The sequence below is a fragment of the Nesoenas mayeri genome (genome assembly GCF_963082525.1).
Source record: "Nesoenas mayeri genome assembly, chromosome: 14".
Taxonomy (NCBI): domain Eukaryota; kingdom Metazoa; phylum Chordata; class Aves; order Columbiformes; family Columbidae; genus Nesoenas; species Nesoenas mayeri.
In genome coordinates, this window is record NC_137556.1 from 8,934,145 (window position 1) to 8,950,704 (window position 16,560).

The following is a 16,560-nucleotide window of genomic DNA, read 5'->3' on the forward strand; positions in this document are numbered from 1 at the left end:
TCCCATCACACTTTATTCATTTGTTCATTATTCATTTGTTGGAAAATCTCCTGACATTTGCCAAGCAGATGACATTTATACCAATTACTGTTTTCATTTCTTGCTCACTTTAGAATGAGCAAGAGAAGCTTTCCAAACAACAAAAAAGCCACCATCCCTTATGCTGTAAACAACTCACGATCCAAATCAGGAATAGACAAATGCCATGGAGCAAGTGACTGAACTTTTAACTCAGGCTTCTTCCAGATATCTCAAGGGAAACAGGAGCTTTTGGATGCTAACTTAGCTTTGGATGGTAGCTCCTGACAAGCTGATAAGAGCTATATTGAGCGGTTTATTTATGACCAATTCTGCAGTCAACAAAAGAACCCACTGAGATGGTAAATTGTTGAACAACAATAATGGTGCTGCCCTTATTTTACCTTTCATATATTTAAGTTTTCTTGCTGGCTTGTGTTCCCTATGAATCTACTGCACAAACATATTCACACATTAGCTTACAGACAAGCATTTTTCAGCATTATACTTTTAAGTTTCATATTAGTCAGACCTCAGAGCTCTCAAGATAGATTTTGATATATAGTTTATTTGTAATGCTCAGCTAGTTATGCCTTGTACTTCTTTCAAGCTCCCTCCTCCTCCTCCTTTTGTTATTATGTTAATAAAAATGTTTTGTTGAGAGAAAAGTTAATTTTGGCTACTGCATATTTCTAGTGTGGACAAAGCAAATGTAGAATGCTATGTACAAATCCTTGAAACAGCAAGGATCCACATATGTCTACCTAATTCTGGACTGTATACCAATTCAGAGATACACAGAACATTAAAGCCAGAGCTGTTCTCCAGAAAGCTCAGTTGGAAGCCCACTTGGAATATGGATGTCTGAATCACAGATACTATACTGAGGCTCATGGAAGGACAACCACAGGTTTAAAGCAGGCATGGATAGAATGGGCACTTAAAAAGGGGATTAATTCAAGAAATAAAGATTAAAATCTTAATATGCAATGACTCAGATGGAATATAATACCTAAAGATCTGTAAAGAGTTTAAATAGCAAGAAGACAAAGTGATAATTTTGAGTTTAATTTGTGGACTGATCTCAGCAGCCAAGCCCAATAAGCTCTCCTACAGAGGAAAACTGAGACAGTCAGGAGGAATGCTGCTTTGTTTTTTGTTTGTTTTTTTTTGTTTGTTTGTTTGTTTGGTTTTTTTTTGTTTGTTTGTTTGTTTGTTTTTTGTTTTTTAAGACAAATATAATATAAGAGTAAGAGCATTTGCTAAGTCTAGCAAAACCATAGAAGGCTGTTGTTTCCAAATATATACTGAGGAAATATATTTAGGAAAACTCCAGAAATTTTAGGTGGATTTGAATAAATTTAGGCTAGATATTAGCAGGCTTCTAACCAGAAGGGTTGAGATGCTACGCATTCTTCCAAACCGAGTAGACAGGGCAATGAACCTTATTATCTTTAAGAAAGAACTTGGTAGATAATGAAAAAGTTTATATGATACTGTTGCAGAGGTTTTGGATTTAATGATCCAAGAAGTCACTTCTAGTCCATTATAATATACTGTTAAAAATGTCCAACTAGAAATATTCAGAGCAGGAATATTACAAAGTGATATTCAACCCTACCAATAATATTGTCTTTAAAGGCAGAAACTAAACTAGTTGTAAATGTTAATTAAAGTGCAGAATATAATGGGTTATTTTTTTATTCTATTCAATATAATAATTTCCGATGATAGCAAAGGTATCCAGAGGTATTGAGATGGTTTTCTGTGAGTGATCTGATACTGGTGTGTTATAAAAGGAGTTATGCAGCCAGAGAATGTCTCAATACCCATTGTATTTCCTTTTGTGCTTGCAGCATCCTCACGGTAAAGTAGAGCACAGTAAGACAGAAGCTGCAGAATACACGACAATGACCTTAGCAGTAAGACTTTCATCCCAGCAGCCAGGTGCCTGGTGACTGTAAACAAAATATAGTAAATCCCCTGCTGATTACAAGAGCAAGTTCACCTATCGCTACACCAAAGCAGACAGAGATGAGGGTTACACACTCTAAAATCCATTATAAAAGAGCTGTGTGCTATCACATATTTCAAAAATTACTCATGTCCAATAGGAGACAGTCACCTTGCACTACTCTAATGAGCTCTAAGGCTGATGAAGCATGACTAGCAATGAGTTGCTGGTTCTGGGGAGAGAAGTGCAGAGTGGCTAATTGGCCTCAGGATGCAGAAAGTTTCACAGCTACACTACTGGTGACAATTCCCTTGCCAGCTGTTGTACAATCTCCACAGGAGAAATCTGTGCTCTGCCTGAGCATACTTCAGCATGTCTACATTTTACTTTTAAAGTCTGAAAATGCATGGAAAATGCATGGTGCACAACTTGGACACCTCTTTTCTTTGTGTAAGAACTGTATTTAAATTCAGCTTTAAAAACTACTGCAGTACTTAAAGTCAAGGAAAGTGGACCTTTTCTTCTATACATTGACTAATGTTCAGGGGGCTTTTACCTCTGAGTTTTGAAATAAACTAAAGTCAACAGTGTACCCAGAACTCGGGAAAGCCAGAAAACAGCCTAAAAGGTACATGAAGTCTTGCCTGTCGAGGGGAGGTATCATAGCCAGCTTCCTCTAGAAAATAATAAACTGGAGGATTTTTGCGCAGAAACTCCTGGCAGCAAGTGGACTACTCTCAGTGTTAATGGTTGGACTCGAAGATATTAAAGGTCTTTTCCAACCAATATGATTCTACGAGTCTATGATTCAGAACAGAACTATCTCTTATCATCTTGACCGATGAAAGCTGGTGCTTCCACAGACTCTCCCTATGGTCTTTTTAGCTAAAAGCAATCTACCTTAGGCAGAGCTGAAACTGAGAAATGGACCACTTGGAGAATGAGATCTACAGTTTACAGATTAGCCTGTTCAGTAGGGTAATATTTGCTTTTAAAACCAGTGAGTGCTGTTCCAATATTTAAGCATCCTTGGATTGAATCCCAGGCTGGTAAAGATGGAGACTGTCTTGGAGGAAAAGCTATTGACCTTTGGGAGTTCATGCTTAGATCATAATTTTCATAATCCAAATTTTAAAAATAACCATAATGGAGAATAAAAGATAGTGGCAGACTCTTATGCTGTTCTCTTTTAATATTCAGCGGTCCCCTTGAGCACTTGTAGATTGATGGCACATCATGTCATGAGCTCTCTGTCTTATTAAAAGGCAACTCAGGCCATATAAGAAAAGCAAACATACCTGATTTCCACGTGTCTATTGTCTGCTGCAAAATACCAAGTTTCTGCACTGTAGCAGAGGCTTGCCTTTGTTGCAGGCAGTCCAGAGATGAAATACTTTTAAAAGCTTTCAAGTTTTCCCTAAGGACCTGCACACATCACTGGGACATCACATTACGTGATGTACTTGGCTGTGACCTCAAAGGCCCCTCTCTCTTTGATTTTCCTGGATTCTCATTTCTTTTTCTGCACAAACAGCATGAGCTACAGTTAAATTGTGCAATGTACCATGAGTGATTAGATATTAGAATAGTCTTTACAGAGTAATGCACTGTAGTTTACAAATTACAAAAATAATGCCATTTACTCCACCCTGTTCATGTCTAGAACTTCCATTCACAGAGGATTAAAATAATTCTCCAAGATTCTGTTAGAGGTACCTTTGGGAATAATAAGCCTAAATTTTGGCGATTTCCCCAGTACAATATATTTGTTTGAAAAAATCCTAATGCAATCTGTTGGTTTTTGTGTGTTTAATCAAATATTTCAATGCTCGTTCTTCTGAAGCAAAAATCTATGCCAGTAGATTAGAGAAATCAATGTTCAGCTTTAGAGGTGGATATTTTGCATGATTTTTTTTTAATCCAACAAATTTGAAACAGCTTTATTTTTTTTTTTTCTGAAACGATGGTTGAAAGATTTTACTTTTGCTCTGAACTGGGCACTTCTCTTAATTCTGAAAATGTTAATCAACAAAAGAATTCATTTGTTGCCCACAAACAAATTTGTAAAAGTAAAAATTAACTCACAACCATGAATTAATTCATCCCAGAAATTCCAAAAAACCCTTGTGTATGTGAAAAATAATGTTAATATTTATATTTTCTGCATCCAACACACACATTAACAATTTAATCTTCTTAATTATTCTATTATAGAGCTGTATTATCCTAAATTATTCAGTGGACTCCCACCTCTCACCGTTAAAGTTAAGGAACCCTATCACTCTAGTAAGGCTTTGATGTCCTAGAACACATTTTTTTGATATTCTGCCTACCCAATACAGATGAAAAAACTGTGCTCTTCTGCAACACAACCCAAAGTAACTGCATTTTTCCTCAGCTAAGATTTAATAATTAATTGAAGGGTCAGTATTTTTACAGCAGGTTTTCCAATTTTTCTGCATAGTTTTGCCCCTCTGGCATCAGCCAGCTTACAAAAAAGCATCAGTACTTCAACGAAATGGGGGAGAATTCACCCTGCTAGGGAGTCACATCACTTCCCTCTTGATTTTTACCACAAATTGAAAGAAAAGTAGGGATTTGCAGAGAAATTAGGAATAGTGACATTTAGCTTTGGAAACATTCAGAAGTCATAAAGCTTACTAGAAACACTAGTTGGATAGTCTCCATGGAAAAGACAAAAAAAAAAAGTATAAACTTGCCCTATTACTGTCTGGGTTCTCACATCTTGCTGCTTGTGGTAGCCCTTTCAAGAAAATATGTACGAGCAAAATAGATACAATTAACACTGATAAATATGCCAACAGGAAGCTGACCAATGTTATTTTGGAAAGTTCCCTTTGGGATATGCTTTTTCCCTCAAATTGTACTTAATACACAAATGAACAACAATTATTTTCAGAAACAGCATGAAAATGAACAAGAGAAAAGAAAAAAGCCATGAACACAGCAAGGCTAATCGGGGAACAAACTGATGTTATTAGTATATTCATATTCTTCATTTGTGAATTCCCTTTTGGATACAATTTGAAGCACACAAATAGCACATAGCAGTGGTATGAAAATGCTCAGTTTCACATATGGGGATGTTTTACTGGACTTGTTTTCAACAGGGTCCTTCCTACCCAGAAATGGTGTATCAGCCCCAGGATTTGTAAGGAAAGAGAGGGAGATTTGTCTTCTCATTGTGGATATGCGTAGTTGCCAACACTGCCACATCCGTCAGACCAAACCTTTGATGAGTAGTTTAGAAGAACAGATGTTTTATCTGGGAACTTGTCCAGATCTTGAAAAAGAAATCATGAGGAACTCAGTAGTGGCCTCTTTTGTCAGCAGCAGTAGCCTCAAAAGTACTGAAGAAATACTGAGTAAATAGCTGGATTTCTGAGTCACAGCAGAGAAGCAGAGACATTGCTTGATTGCCTTTGTGAGTGACATACACTGCAGCGATGAACTAATTGGTGATCGCCAGTTAAATGGACCGAACAAAGCTGTAAACCCTGGACATGTTAATAAGCCCATTATTTTTACATCAATCCTCTTTTCTCATTCTGTTCTTTTAAAAAAAAAAGCCCAAGAGTGACATCTGTCCTTCCCATCAGTTGAACAAGCAACACCAGCAGAGACAAATGGCATGAAGTTTAAACAGGGCTGCAAATACATGAGAAATCTTTCAGAGATGGTAATTACTACATTTCATGCAAAACTGAACTAATAAATACTCTTCCTCATAGATCATGTCCAATTTCAAAGGGATTTTAATCCACACAAAAGATTTCATAAGGCTCTATCATTAGTCCAAGGACTATTAAGCATATAAGAAGGAACCTTCAAATTTATCTTTTACACACTCTTCAATCACTGCTCCGCCTTGCCTTTTCTGTTAATGCCCTGTCCAATTTGTACTGTAAATGCCTTAGAGGATGTGCTGACAAAACACTATTATCTGTCTGAAATACCTCTCAGACATCTTCTCGCTTATCTTCAAGGCCCAGGGCTGCTCACCAGGTGACTGTGGAGGGGAGGGAAGGAGGAGGCTGCACCGGAGAGGTCAGGCTGGCCATGGGCCTTGGGACTTCCAACAGGCTCCTTTGGCACCCCTGGGGACCCCAAAACCAACCTACTGGCACCATGAACTGCTCTCCCATGGACCCCACCCTACGTGTCCTCACAGGTGGGGCAGAGGGTCCCACATCCCAAGGGTTCACCATGGGCAGGATCAAAGCCGCAGCACTGTTGGTGAAATACTTGACAGCCATGGTGTCAGATGTGAGAGTTTTACTCTAAATGAGGCTTGCTCTGCCCAAACGCTTTACAGGATGAGTTAGCCATCACCCAGCCAGGGTCTGTGGAAATGTAAAATAACAAGTTTTCATTGAAGTCAATTTTACACCTGCAGAGGTTTAAAAAGCATGCATTCCAGCACAAAGGAAATGAAACAGCAATGGCGTTGTGTTGTCACTGCCGATTTCAAAGTTAGCTATGCTATGTCTGGAAAAATACAGTTCCCTTGTGCTGCAACTCTTCAGCAGGCCAGTTAATCAGGTGATGCAAATCGCTGTAGCTCTGTCTGGAAGCCTCAGCAATAATGCAAGATGTTGCTCTCCTGATTACTTTTTGCTGAGCTCACGTGCTTTGTAAAGCCACTACAGCAAGTTGATAATGATGCATGAAATGGAAAATCCTTTTGAGCACATGCAAAAGCACTGTGGATGTGCAAAGCAATCAAAATGGTGCTATGTTATTTGATGGTTCTTACTACACATGCGCCTATGCTAATGAATTCAGGCTTTCACTGGTTTTAAATAGGTGTAACTCCACCTCTTGTAATGCATTTGCTCCCGATTAACAGTCTTAACTATGATGGGAGTCAGATGTGCAGCAGTATTCAGGTCAGGCACAAAAAAAAACCAGACTGTTGTGGGAGGAAAGACAAAAAATAGTGGTGTTGCTCCATTGATTCAAATCAGCAGAGAATTTGGCCTAGTTACTCTCCTCATTGACGTGTCTACCCTCTGAGACAAGAGGAGCCAGATATTTTGAGAATAAAAACACTCTGGGGACATATGTGCCACTATCACACATCAGCAGTAGTTCTTTCAGCATTACAAAACTTGCTGGAAATTGTTTGGAGAATTTTCAAAGTAAGTTTTCAATACTTTTCTATTCATCTCCATAGTCAGAGTGCTCCTCAAAGGTTAGCTGAAATAGCTGCAGGCAACAGAGGAAGCATAGAGAGATCACATGAAACACAGCCTGGTTTCTGGAAAAAAGGGATATTCAGCTCCTCCTGTATACCATTACACTGTACCATTTTGACCACTTTTGGGACATTAAATACCAGAAATAGCTCAGAAAGCATTCGGCTCAACATCTATGTCGATGTATCATCAGGACCACTATATAAAGAAATGATTCAGATCCATCCTGACTAGAAAATGTAGGCTACACAATGCCAAAATGTCATTAGAATGTAAGCACTGGACATTGTCATACTCCTAACATCCTTCCAAGGTTCATTCCACATTGAAAACCAAAGATAAACCATACTGCCTCATGCACATTACATCGTTAACTTTGTATTATAAATCAAAGATCTTTTTTTTTTTTTTAACTCGATTAGCTTCCTCAGCCAGGTAGGAGATAATACGAGATGTAATACTTGTACATGGGAATCAAATCATCCTGAATTTAGTTTGGCTTAAACAGTCGTGGAAATAGAATCTCAGCTGACAATGACATTTAGGGACCTGAGTTTATACGGGCAAATTTTTGTTTCCCTGCTAAATAGGGAAAGAAACTGGAGCCAGCCCCTAGATTCAACATATTTTTCCTAAAGTACAGACCAGCCATTCAGAGTTGACCATTACAGCAGTACAGGTTTTATTTGACTTCTGCTGGCAAGTGGAGGGGCTTATTTCTTCAGTTTTATTCTGGGTCTTGACTCAGAGAGACTCTGGAGATACTCAAAACCACTTTCCTTACTGGTTCTACTTGTTCTACTTCCAAAATAGAGCAATGCCAGTTTCCTTTCTCTAAATTTGTAAGTAAATTTCTTCAATCTTCATTGTTCATAGCATATTTCAACCTATACTCAACAGGCTTTTCTTTATTTAGTCAAATCTCCTCTCAGTGAAATTCTGTGGTCTAATTTGAACACCTCGGCCAAAACTTTTAACATATTAGCTATTTCATTTGCTCTTAATTCAGTCATACAGTCATACAACAATCACATCTGGACTTTCTGTAATTATGTGACTCCCCAGGGAGATGCTCTACAAAAGTCCACCAACATTTTTCAGTCCTTTACCAAATTGAAGCAGAGTGTTGATACATGTTAAAAAAATTCTTGATTAATCTCTTTTTAATTACTTCCAATTAAGTTACTGGAACTGTACATGTCTCTGATTTAACATTTTCATTTCATATTACAGTTTTCAGATAAAATATACATCGTTACTGCTCTCTGGGAGAAGAAAACCATTCCCAGACCTGGAAGAACGTTCTGCATGTCATCCTACAGGGTGCACTGTGTTCCAGTTAATATTTTTGTAATAGCCTCAGTTATAAATAATAAAACTTCTGTTTGGTTTTGGAAAAAAATGTAAATTAGACTTTAAAGGAGTGTTTTAAAATTATGGGGTTTTATGTTCATTTTGGAGTTTTCTCATTTTATTTCTTATCATATTAGATGTCTATGAAGAAAAACAACATAAAGTTTTCTTACCTGTGTACCAGCTGCTTGCGACTTACACAAATAGCAGTTTCATAGTCATGAGTGACACACACTTTATGTGGGCTGCACTTCACCTTCAAACATGGATCTTTGGATGGATCAAGGGCTATAAAAAACCAAACATTTAAAATGAAAGTGAGAAATTAATATCAAGTTATCTCTTGGTAGACAGATGACAAATGGTTAGAATGAACACTCCCATATCTGAGCGAATAAATACTTTGCCACTTTATGGTATGTGCCATTGTTTACAAACTGCATGTTAAATAGACATGTTTAAGTAGAAAGATAGATGGAGTTCTTAAAGACTCTGATGAGTGATCTAACTTGGCATTCACATAAATTTTAGACATGATACTTTTGGATGAAGTTCTGGTGTAATAATCTCTATCATGCTGTTTATTTCATAGAAAAGTTATGGTGGAATAAAATACACTCACAAATAACAAAAATGACTAGTATTTTAGAAGTTATCTAATAACTGACACTAATAAAATTAATTTCACAGATACTGTATAACTGTCAGCACAACAGTGGACTTGAAGGAGTAAATAATGCTGAACCCTAGTGACAATGCAAATGAACTTAAAGGATTGCAGACAGAAGAAAAAATACCCAAATTGGAATTTAGCCAGGACACAACATGCATGCACACACACACGCCTTGCTTATCTGAAAAGGGCAGCTGGAGACTGACAGGGCACAGTGATATGCTGCCAATATTCTAGCAGGAGGCTCCTGCAAAGATCCCCATTTAACTTGTGATGAACCATTTTCCTCAGATGCAACAAACACACTCAGAAAGGAATAGCAAGAGTCTGAGAAGCCCTTTCATATTTTTCTTTATACACAATAACATCTTCTAACACTAAATGAAGAAATTAGCACATGGCACATTGCACTAGGCTTTACTAGAATGGCACACGCCTTTCCCCTCTCCTTAAATAAATGAAGATGCATGCATCAGAAGCTTGATGTGCTAAAACTAGCATGTAGTTTGGGATCATCCTGTTTAGCACCCAAAGGGAGCAAGAGAGGCTGAACTTAGAAGAACAAGCTGCTGCTTCAGAGAGGCAAGAAGATGCTGGTGCTGGTGCTGTCTGCACTGGAGCAGACCCTGGAGCAGCCTCCTGGTCCTTAGAGCAGCTCAACAGCAACAAGACAGTATTTGTCGTCCTGCCATTGTGCACGTCTGCCTGCTCCTGCCAAGTTTCTGCAGCCTGTTTCCTTAAATGAGGATGATTTGGTAATCTTTGAAATAAAAGAGGAGTGATACAGTGCTATGCTGGATACTACTCCAATTAGAGCACTGATGCCACCTGAGAAAATCTCTTACAAATACTTTTCTGCAATCAAGTCCCATTTGAAATGCCGTCTATCTAAATTCATTCTGTTACAAAAGGATGCTTCTAAAGATCAGCAATAAGACATATTTGCCAGGATGAATTAGAAATACTCAAAAAATGGTTATGCAAATACTGCAGAAGAAAGGAAGTCACAGCCATACAGAGAAATTTCACCTTTGTTTAAGAAGTTATTTTTAGATAAGCTTTATCTTGGATGTTATTTTGCCATGGATTTGACTTTCTGTTTCTTTTCAGTGTGTCCTCAAATCCCATTTTACCTCTCTCGTTCCTCTCCACATAATGGAACACTCGTGGAAATGGGCAACTTTTAGTTTCATTTTGGGACTGTAAGAAGCTCTTGTTGCACATTGCGATAACTGAGTTTCCCACTTGTACTGAATGATCAGAGAAACTTTTAAAGGATACTGTTTGAAGTAGAGGAAGTTTCAGGTTTGTATGTACCAAATTTTTTAATATGACAGCAAAGGTACTTCCAACAAGCAAAGGATGCTTCTGTTTCCCTGCAGCGCTGAACTGCTGCAGCTGCTTGGTGTTGGTTTATACAGCTACACCTACAAGCTCCAATCACATTAACACCCCTTACACATTTGTGATGGGCAACTGAGCTTCTCTAATGCATTTGTATTTAGTGGAATGCTTTTGGTGAAAGACACGAGCGTTTAAAACTTTTTCTTTTAGAGCCATTAAAATTGATACAAAAGGTAAAGTGAGCAAGGAGGGAGAACAGACAATCTGTTTCCTGCACCGTAGACAAGGTTGCCATTAGAAAAATACCCTGGTGGTGTTTCAGGGGCTGTCCCACTCAAAAACCAAAGGCTGAAAATGATCTTCAGGGGTGTTTTGCCTTTTGGTGTCTTTTTAAAATCAGTTTAACAGACACAAGAGAACTAGCCCAGCCCCTGCTCTTACATTCCCAGAACATCACGGGTGAGATATACCTTCTTAATCCTTTTACTAATTCTCTCACTGGAGACCGAGTTAAAGACTGAGGCAGGTATCTGAGAGGGATGGAAATGGCAAAGCACAATTCCCTTCTGTCTTACCTAGATATTCTTAAACCGCAAAGCAGAGTGAGCGCCCTCCTTCTGCAAAGCCTTTAAGACATAAACGCCACTTGGAGCATGAAGGGTCACCAGATTATAAATTCAGTGGGCTGATGTAATTCAAAGGTCACATCCACACAGAAAAATTTAATGACCAGAACTTTTGCTGGCTTGCAGCTGGCCTTGCTCTTTTACTGGAGCACATGCACGTTGTCTTCTTTTTGCTGGTGACACATCCTTGATGCAAAATGCTGCATCAACAGAAAACATTGTGCAAATTGGCTGGGAGCCCAGGGCTAATGGCTGCCAACTTCGTCGGGCTGCTGGAGAGCACCCTCTGGCCTGGTGCTCAGAGTTTGCTATCAGCCAGAGCCTCTGGAAGGGGGGATGTGGGTTTGGCCTTGAAAGTCAATACTGGTTTGGCATGAATAAGAGAAACAAGATTCAGGCCCACATGGTCTGTGTGACATCATGCACAGTTTCAATACTTAGCATTTTTTCATTGTAAAATTTACTGTTACTGAAGAATTATATCCACTTCAGGAACTCCTTACATCTTCTAAGGCAATAAAAACGCATATACATCTGAAGTGTGTACATTCTGAAAGAGCATCACACAATACATTACTGATAAAAGAAATACAACTTTGAAATGTTTTGCAAGTAAAAAAATTGTCTATTGAAAAAGCAAAACACTGTTGAATGATCATCAGTTTGAAGCACAGGAAGTAGAAAAGTTTCTCCTTTTAAATCAGGTCTCAACTTCTCGCTACCTCAGTGTCTTGCTTGTAAAATCTGAAAAGAATAATAATGCTAGCAATAATAATAAATAAAGCTTTTCCCCACCTGTGTGTTGGAGGAATTATTTCATTCATGGTGGAAAAGCTCACAAAAATCCTTAAATGGAACACACTACAGCAGCATCATTTATTATTCATTACGAGCAGCCCTTACATACAGTTCAAAGCAGCAAAAGGAAGTTTATTAAATACAAGCAAAACTGTGAGCTTTGCCAGAAGACACCAATAAACCCCATGATTATTCCTTGATTTTTTTTCCACTTATGCAGAATGCATGATCCATATGAACGTAAAAGGTCAAAACAGGAATTTATAAGTCTGCAAAGTTCCTTGACATGTTAAATAAGTCTGGAAGGTTGTTCTACTGCTAAGCAACACAAGCCCTAAGGAGAGCTCATAATAAGAAACAATTTCTGAAATATGCTAATCAAAGATCATGCTTTGTTAATCATATTTCTACATGAGTAGGAGCAGATGCTCATCATCTGCAGAAGAAAAGACCCTTGGGAGTAAGATGAAACATAACAACCATATTTGTCATCACAGTTCTTTCTGTCCTAAAGGAATGAGTATGAAATCTTTGAAAATGAAGAGCCAAAAGTACAAATAAATAAAGTGGGAAGAGGAGCGAGAAAAAAAATTGAAGCTTTTTATTATAAAAATGTTATTTTATCAGCTTGAAAGGAAAACTACAGCCATTCCTTTTCTATGTTAAACAGTTTGCATGTAGTTACTCAGGTTTGTCTACGTAGTAATAGCAAAATTGCCTTAAGCCTGGCTGTAACATATGAACTTTTTTCTACTTTTTCTTCAGACTTGAGCCTGAAGGTGAGGTGGATAGGGTTGGTTAATTTTACCTGACAGTGGCCGAGGATTGGTCTAAAATTTTTGGAAGGGATATCTGTCCAGCCAGGATTGGAATGAAGGGTTTTACATGAACATAAATCCTTTGCTGAACACCCACTTCAGGCTCCCTGCATATATTTTTGTGAGTCTGGGCTCCGTAGTTTTCTGTCCTGAACTTTTCTCATGTTGTTCAAACCTCTGCACAGTTGGTCTCCAAGGGAAGCATCCACCCCAGGAGGCAGCTGGCTGAAATATAGGGAAATATATTACTGCACATCTTGCAGTACAAACATCTTCTGAAGTTTTTTATCTTGGGAAAATTTAAAAGTTATGGCTTTTTATCTTGGCTCAAATGTCTTACTCTCCCTCACTTACACCTAGATATTTCTGCAGATGACATTTGTTTTCTGGCCAGCTATCCTGGTACCCTGAGCTCTGAAGTCTCCTCCGCTCTGGCAGAGCACAAGGGAAGAAGTCATCAGATGGTCTAAGGTTTCTGCTTCATTGGCCACCACATTTCTATAGGAAAATTGTAATCTACAGGTCAGCTGAGTGCACTGCAAAGGGGAAAGGATTTCATCTGTATGCAGTGACCCAAAGCCTATGCCAGGCCCATTTATACAAAACGCAGGTGCAGAATCAGAATTCCTGTCATTAAGAGACAAAATACTTGCTTTCCTTTTTTTTAGTCAAGCTTTTATTATGCATAGCAGCCTAAATTCCCTATTAAAACTATAAATCTTCTGTGGTTACCTCACAGAGATACTAGAATAATTGGTAAACAATAAACACCAGGGACTGCAGCAGACCATTAAAACCTCCTAATGGTACATTGACATCTCTTGCCAATATCAAGAGAATTACAAACACCAGCTCCACCCCAAACCCCAGAGAACCTTCCTTTATGAACTGTACACACTTTTCTCTCCCCTCTCTGTATTATTCACCAGGGGCTGTGTATTTGCAGTATAAATAAATCAGTGTTGGACAAAGACCTAACAGCAGTATTTGAGATACTTTTCTATTACATTTCATGTTTTTATATATAACCATTGTAAAAGAAGACTTATGACTTGGAGGAAGCTCCTTAATTCAGACAATGGCAGTACAGAGAGAAGTTGCTCTCTAAGACTGTAACTCTATATGCTGCAGCTGTGGGTCATTGTGCTAATCACAACAGAGTAAATTTATTTTTCACACATTTGACTTTAAAAGAGCGATAACAAATAAATACTTTCAATGTCTTGCAGCAACGGATGTGTAATCCTGCAGAAACTGTACAACTAGTTCACAGCAAGATTTATGAGCTTGATTTTGTTTTTATGACCATTCATTGGGGGGAAGAGAGTAATTTCAAGCTCATAGCTGTTTAGTGGAGCTGAAACAAACTACACAATCAAAAAGGAATGGCATTATGTAAATACTGTGGTTTTTGTTTTTGAAATTGCCTGACAATAAGTACTATGATCACTCAATGACAAAAATACTTCTGCATAATGAAATGTCAAGAACAGTTGCTTTTATGCAATCCCCTTGGAACTGTTCTGACTATATGAGAAAAGAAGAACATCTGTTGAGAAAGGTATGATGAACCTGAAAATGCAACCTGCTGTCTTCGATGCAGAGATCCTTGTGCACATTTTAAGACAGATCCTTGTGCACATTTTAAGACAAAAGAGATTGATAATAGAACAAAGCCTCTCAATTAAATGATGCGTTACATTACAGATGTGCATTTCAATATTATTGTGTATTACTTGATTCCAGCAAGAATTCAAAACAAGCACCAGAAGGAAAGCAGAGCTCCAGGCCGTACAAGTCAACAGTAGGGTGGGGGGATGAGAAATCTGCCAACACAAGCTGCTCTGGGTGGAAGGCTGACTCCTCACCTGCCTCAAATTGCAGCTAATGTCAAACTTCAGATTTTAGAGACAACTTTTTCAAATCAGTATCTTATCTCCACTTACAGCAGCGTGACAGCCAAAGAGAAAAGTGTGATCAAAGCAGCCAAGAAGTCACTTAGAGAAATTTTACTATATATTCACTAGCAAACAGTCATGTTTTCAACACATGATGGGTAAAAAGAATTTTGGTTTTAATGTTTCGGGTATTTGCAATAAACTATAGACTTTCCCTCAACAATTAGAGCTTAGACTCGGCTTTAAAGCAGGCGATGAATTTATGGCCATACGTATTGAACTAAAGAGCTCTCAGGTGAACATTGCTCTGCTTCTCTGTGAAAACACAGTAGTTTTCAGTGCTCCAGAGGTAAACTCCAAGCAATCCATGTGCTGAGGTTAGACTGTTGGTGGAGTTTATTCCAAGTGCCATGAGATCACCCCATTCAGAAGGGTTCTGTCTATACCTTTGCCCCAGATTTTCTTATTCTACAGGTGGTTAAGTGGCCATATTGAACAGCTATATTGGTTAATGGAGCTAATTGTATCATTTCTTCTCAGAGCTGGTATTGTTAATAATTCTGGGTTAAAAAAAAAAGATATTTAATAACAGATTACACCCACTCACCCCCATCAATTGCAAATAATTACCAATAGTATTTATTCTGATTCTGCAAGTCTTGGCATAAATCATTCTGGTCTATTAGGGAGAATACTGGTGTTACTGTCCCCCAAGTCTAGGGGAGAACATGTCTTGAGTTAACAAGCTCAGATATTTAAGTCTCTCATTCTCTCTCACATACTCCCTCTCTGCATAATTACTCACAGCAATTTGCATGCAGAAATCAATTCAGCTGAAAATTAATTACCGTAGGCCTGAATGTTTCAAACATGTATGTGAATTATTTTCAGTAAATGGAATTTCTCAAGGTAGTTAAACAGTAACATCTCAAACTGTCAGCATTTATTCCATCATTTCACAGTATTTTTTTATATTTTCCTTTTGGAGTACCCCAACATTGGAGTGGCTGACGACATTAGTATAGTGCACAGAAACATCTAGTTTAATTTTTCCAGGCACTCTCAAAAATCATTTCTTATAAGTGATGTATAATTGCTTTTGACATTGCTAAGGGCCATCCAAGGCAAAAGATGCTTCACAGAACTCTACAGATTTCCTTTCTGAAGCGAAGGATAAGAACCCAAGTATTTAAATGAATTTCCTCGACAAATGGACAGAAATCTGATGCAGTCAAAATAAGAAAAAAAAGATAGGACTGTAAGCTATGAAACGTGTTTCCATTGGTGGATGTGATCATCCACTGCAATCATCAGTACAGGTATTTGCTAGCAACTAGTAAAGAGACATGTACAAGTCCAAAGTTGATTTGCTAAACAGTCATAAAAGAGAAGCTCCCAGTTTGATTTCTGACAAAGAATCATTATAATTTATATCTCAATATACCGCAAATGTATCTCAAATACTTCCCTACACTGGGGCAGATGGCAGATTTTAAATACTTCATATACTTAAGCATGTTTAGTTAGTATATTTATCTTTTTAACACTTTATTCCAAATCTGAAAAAAAAAAGCCTCCACTGGAAAAAAAAGAATCTGTCAAATACTCACTTTGTTTTTCAGCGAACACCAGGTGCACTTTTCACAAACAACTCTCCTGCCTGCAAGGCAAAGGTTCAACCAACGTGCAAGTACAGAACACTGGCATCGGTTCAATAATGTATGATCTGGCATCAGTGCCATAATGCTTCTCTAAATTTCAAGCACTCCCACAATGTGATAGTTTGTCCCTGTCTGTGTTATACCTGAGGGTGTGTTTCTGCATATCCCAGGAAGTTGAAGGCAAAACAGACCCAAAAA

General features: G+C 38.1%; 1 protein-coding gene across 1 annotated transcript in view; it reads right to left on the reverse strand.

Annotated features, from left to right (window-relative positions):
- The window catches only part of SPOCK1 (SPARC (osteonectin), cwcv and kazal like domains proteoglycan 1), a gene marked incomplete at both ends in the record, with an annotated part of 271,603 nt that overhangs the window by 104,541 nt on the left and 150,502 nt on the right, over positions 1–16,560 (reverse strand). The window contains one exon of the mRNA XM_080353189.1: positions 8,718–8,832. Coding sequence (XP_080209315.1) covers positions 8,718–8,832 — 115 coding nt within the window. The remainder of the gene's footprint in view (positions 1–8,717; positions 8,833–16,560) is intronic.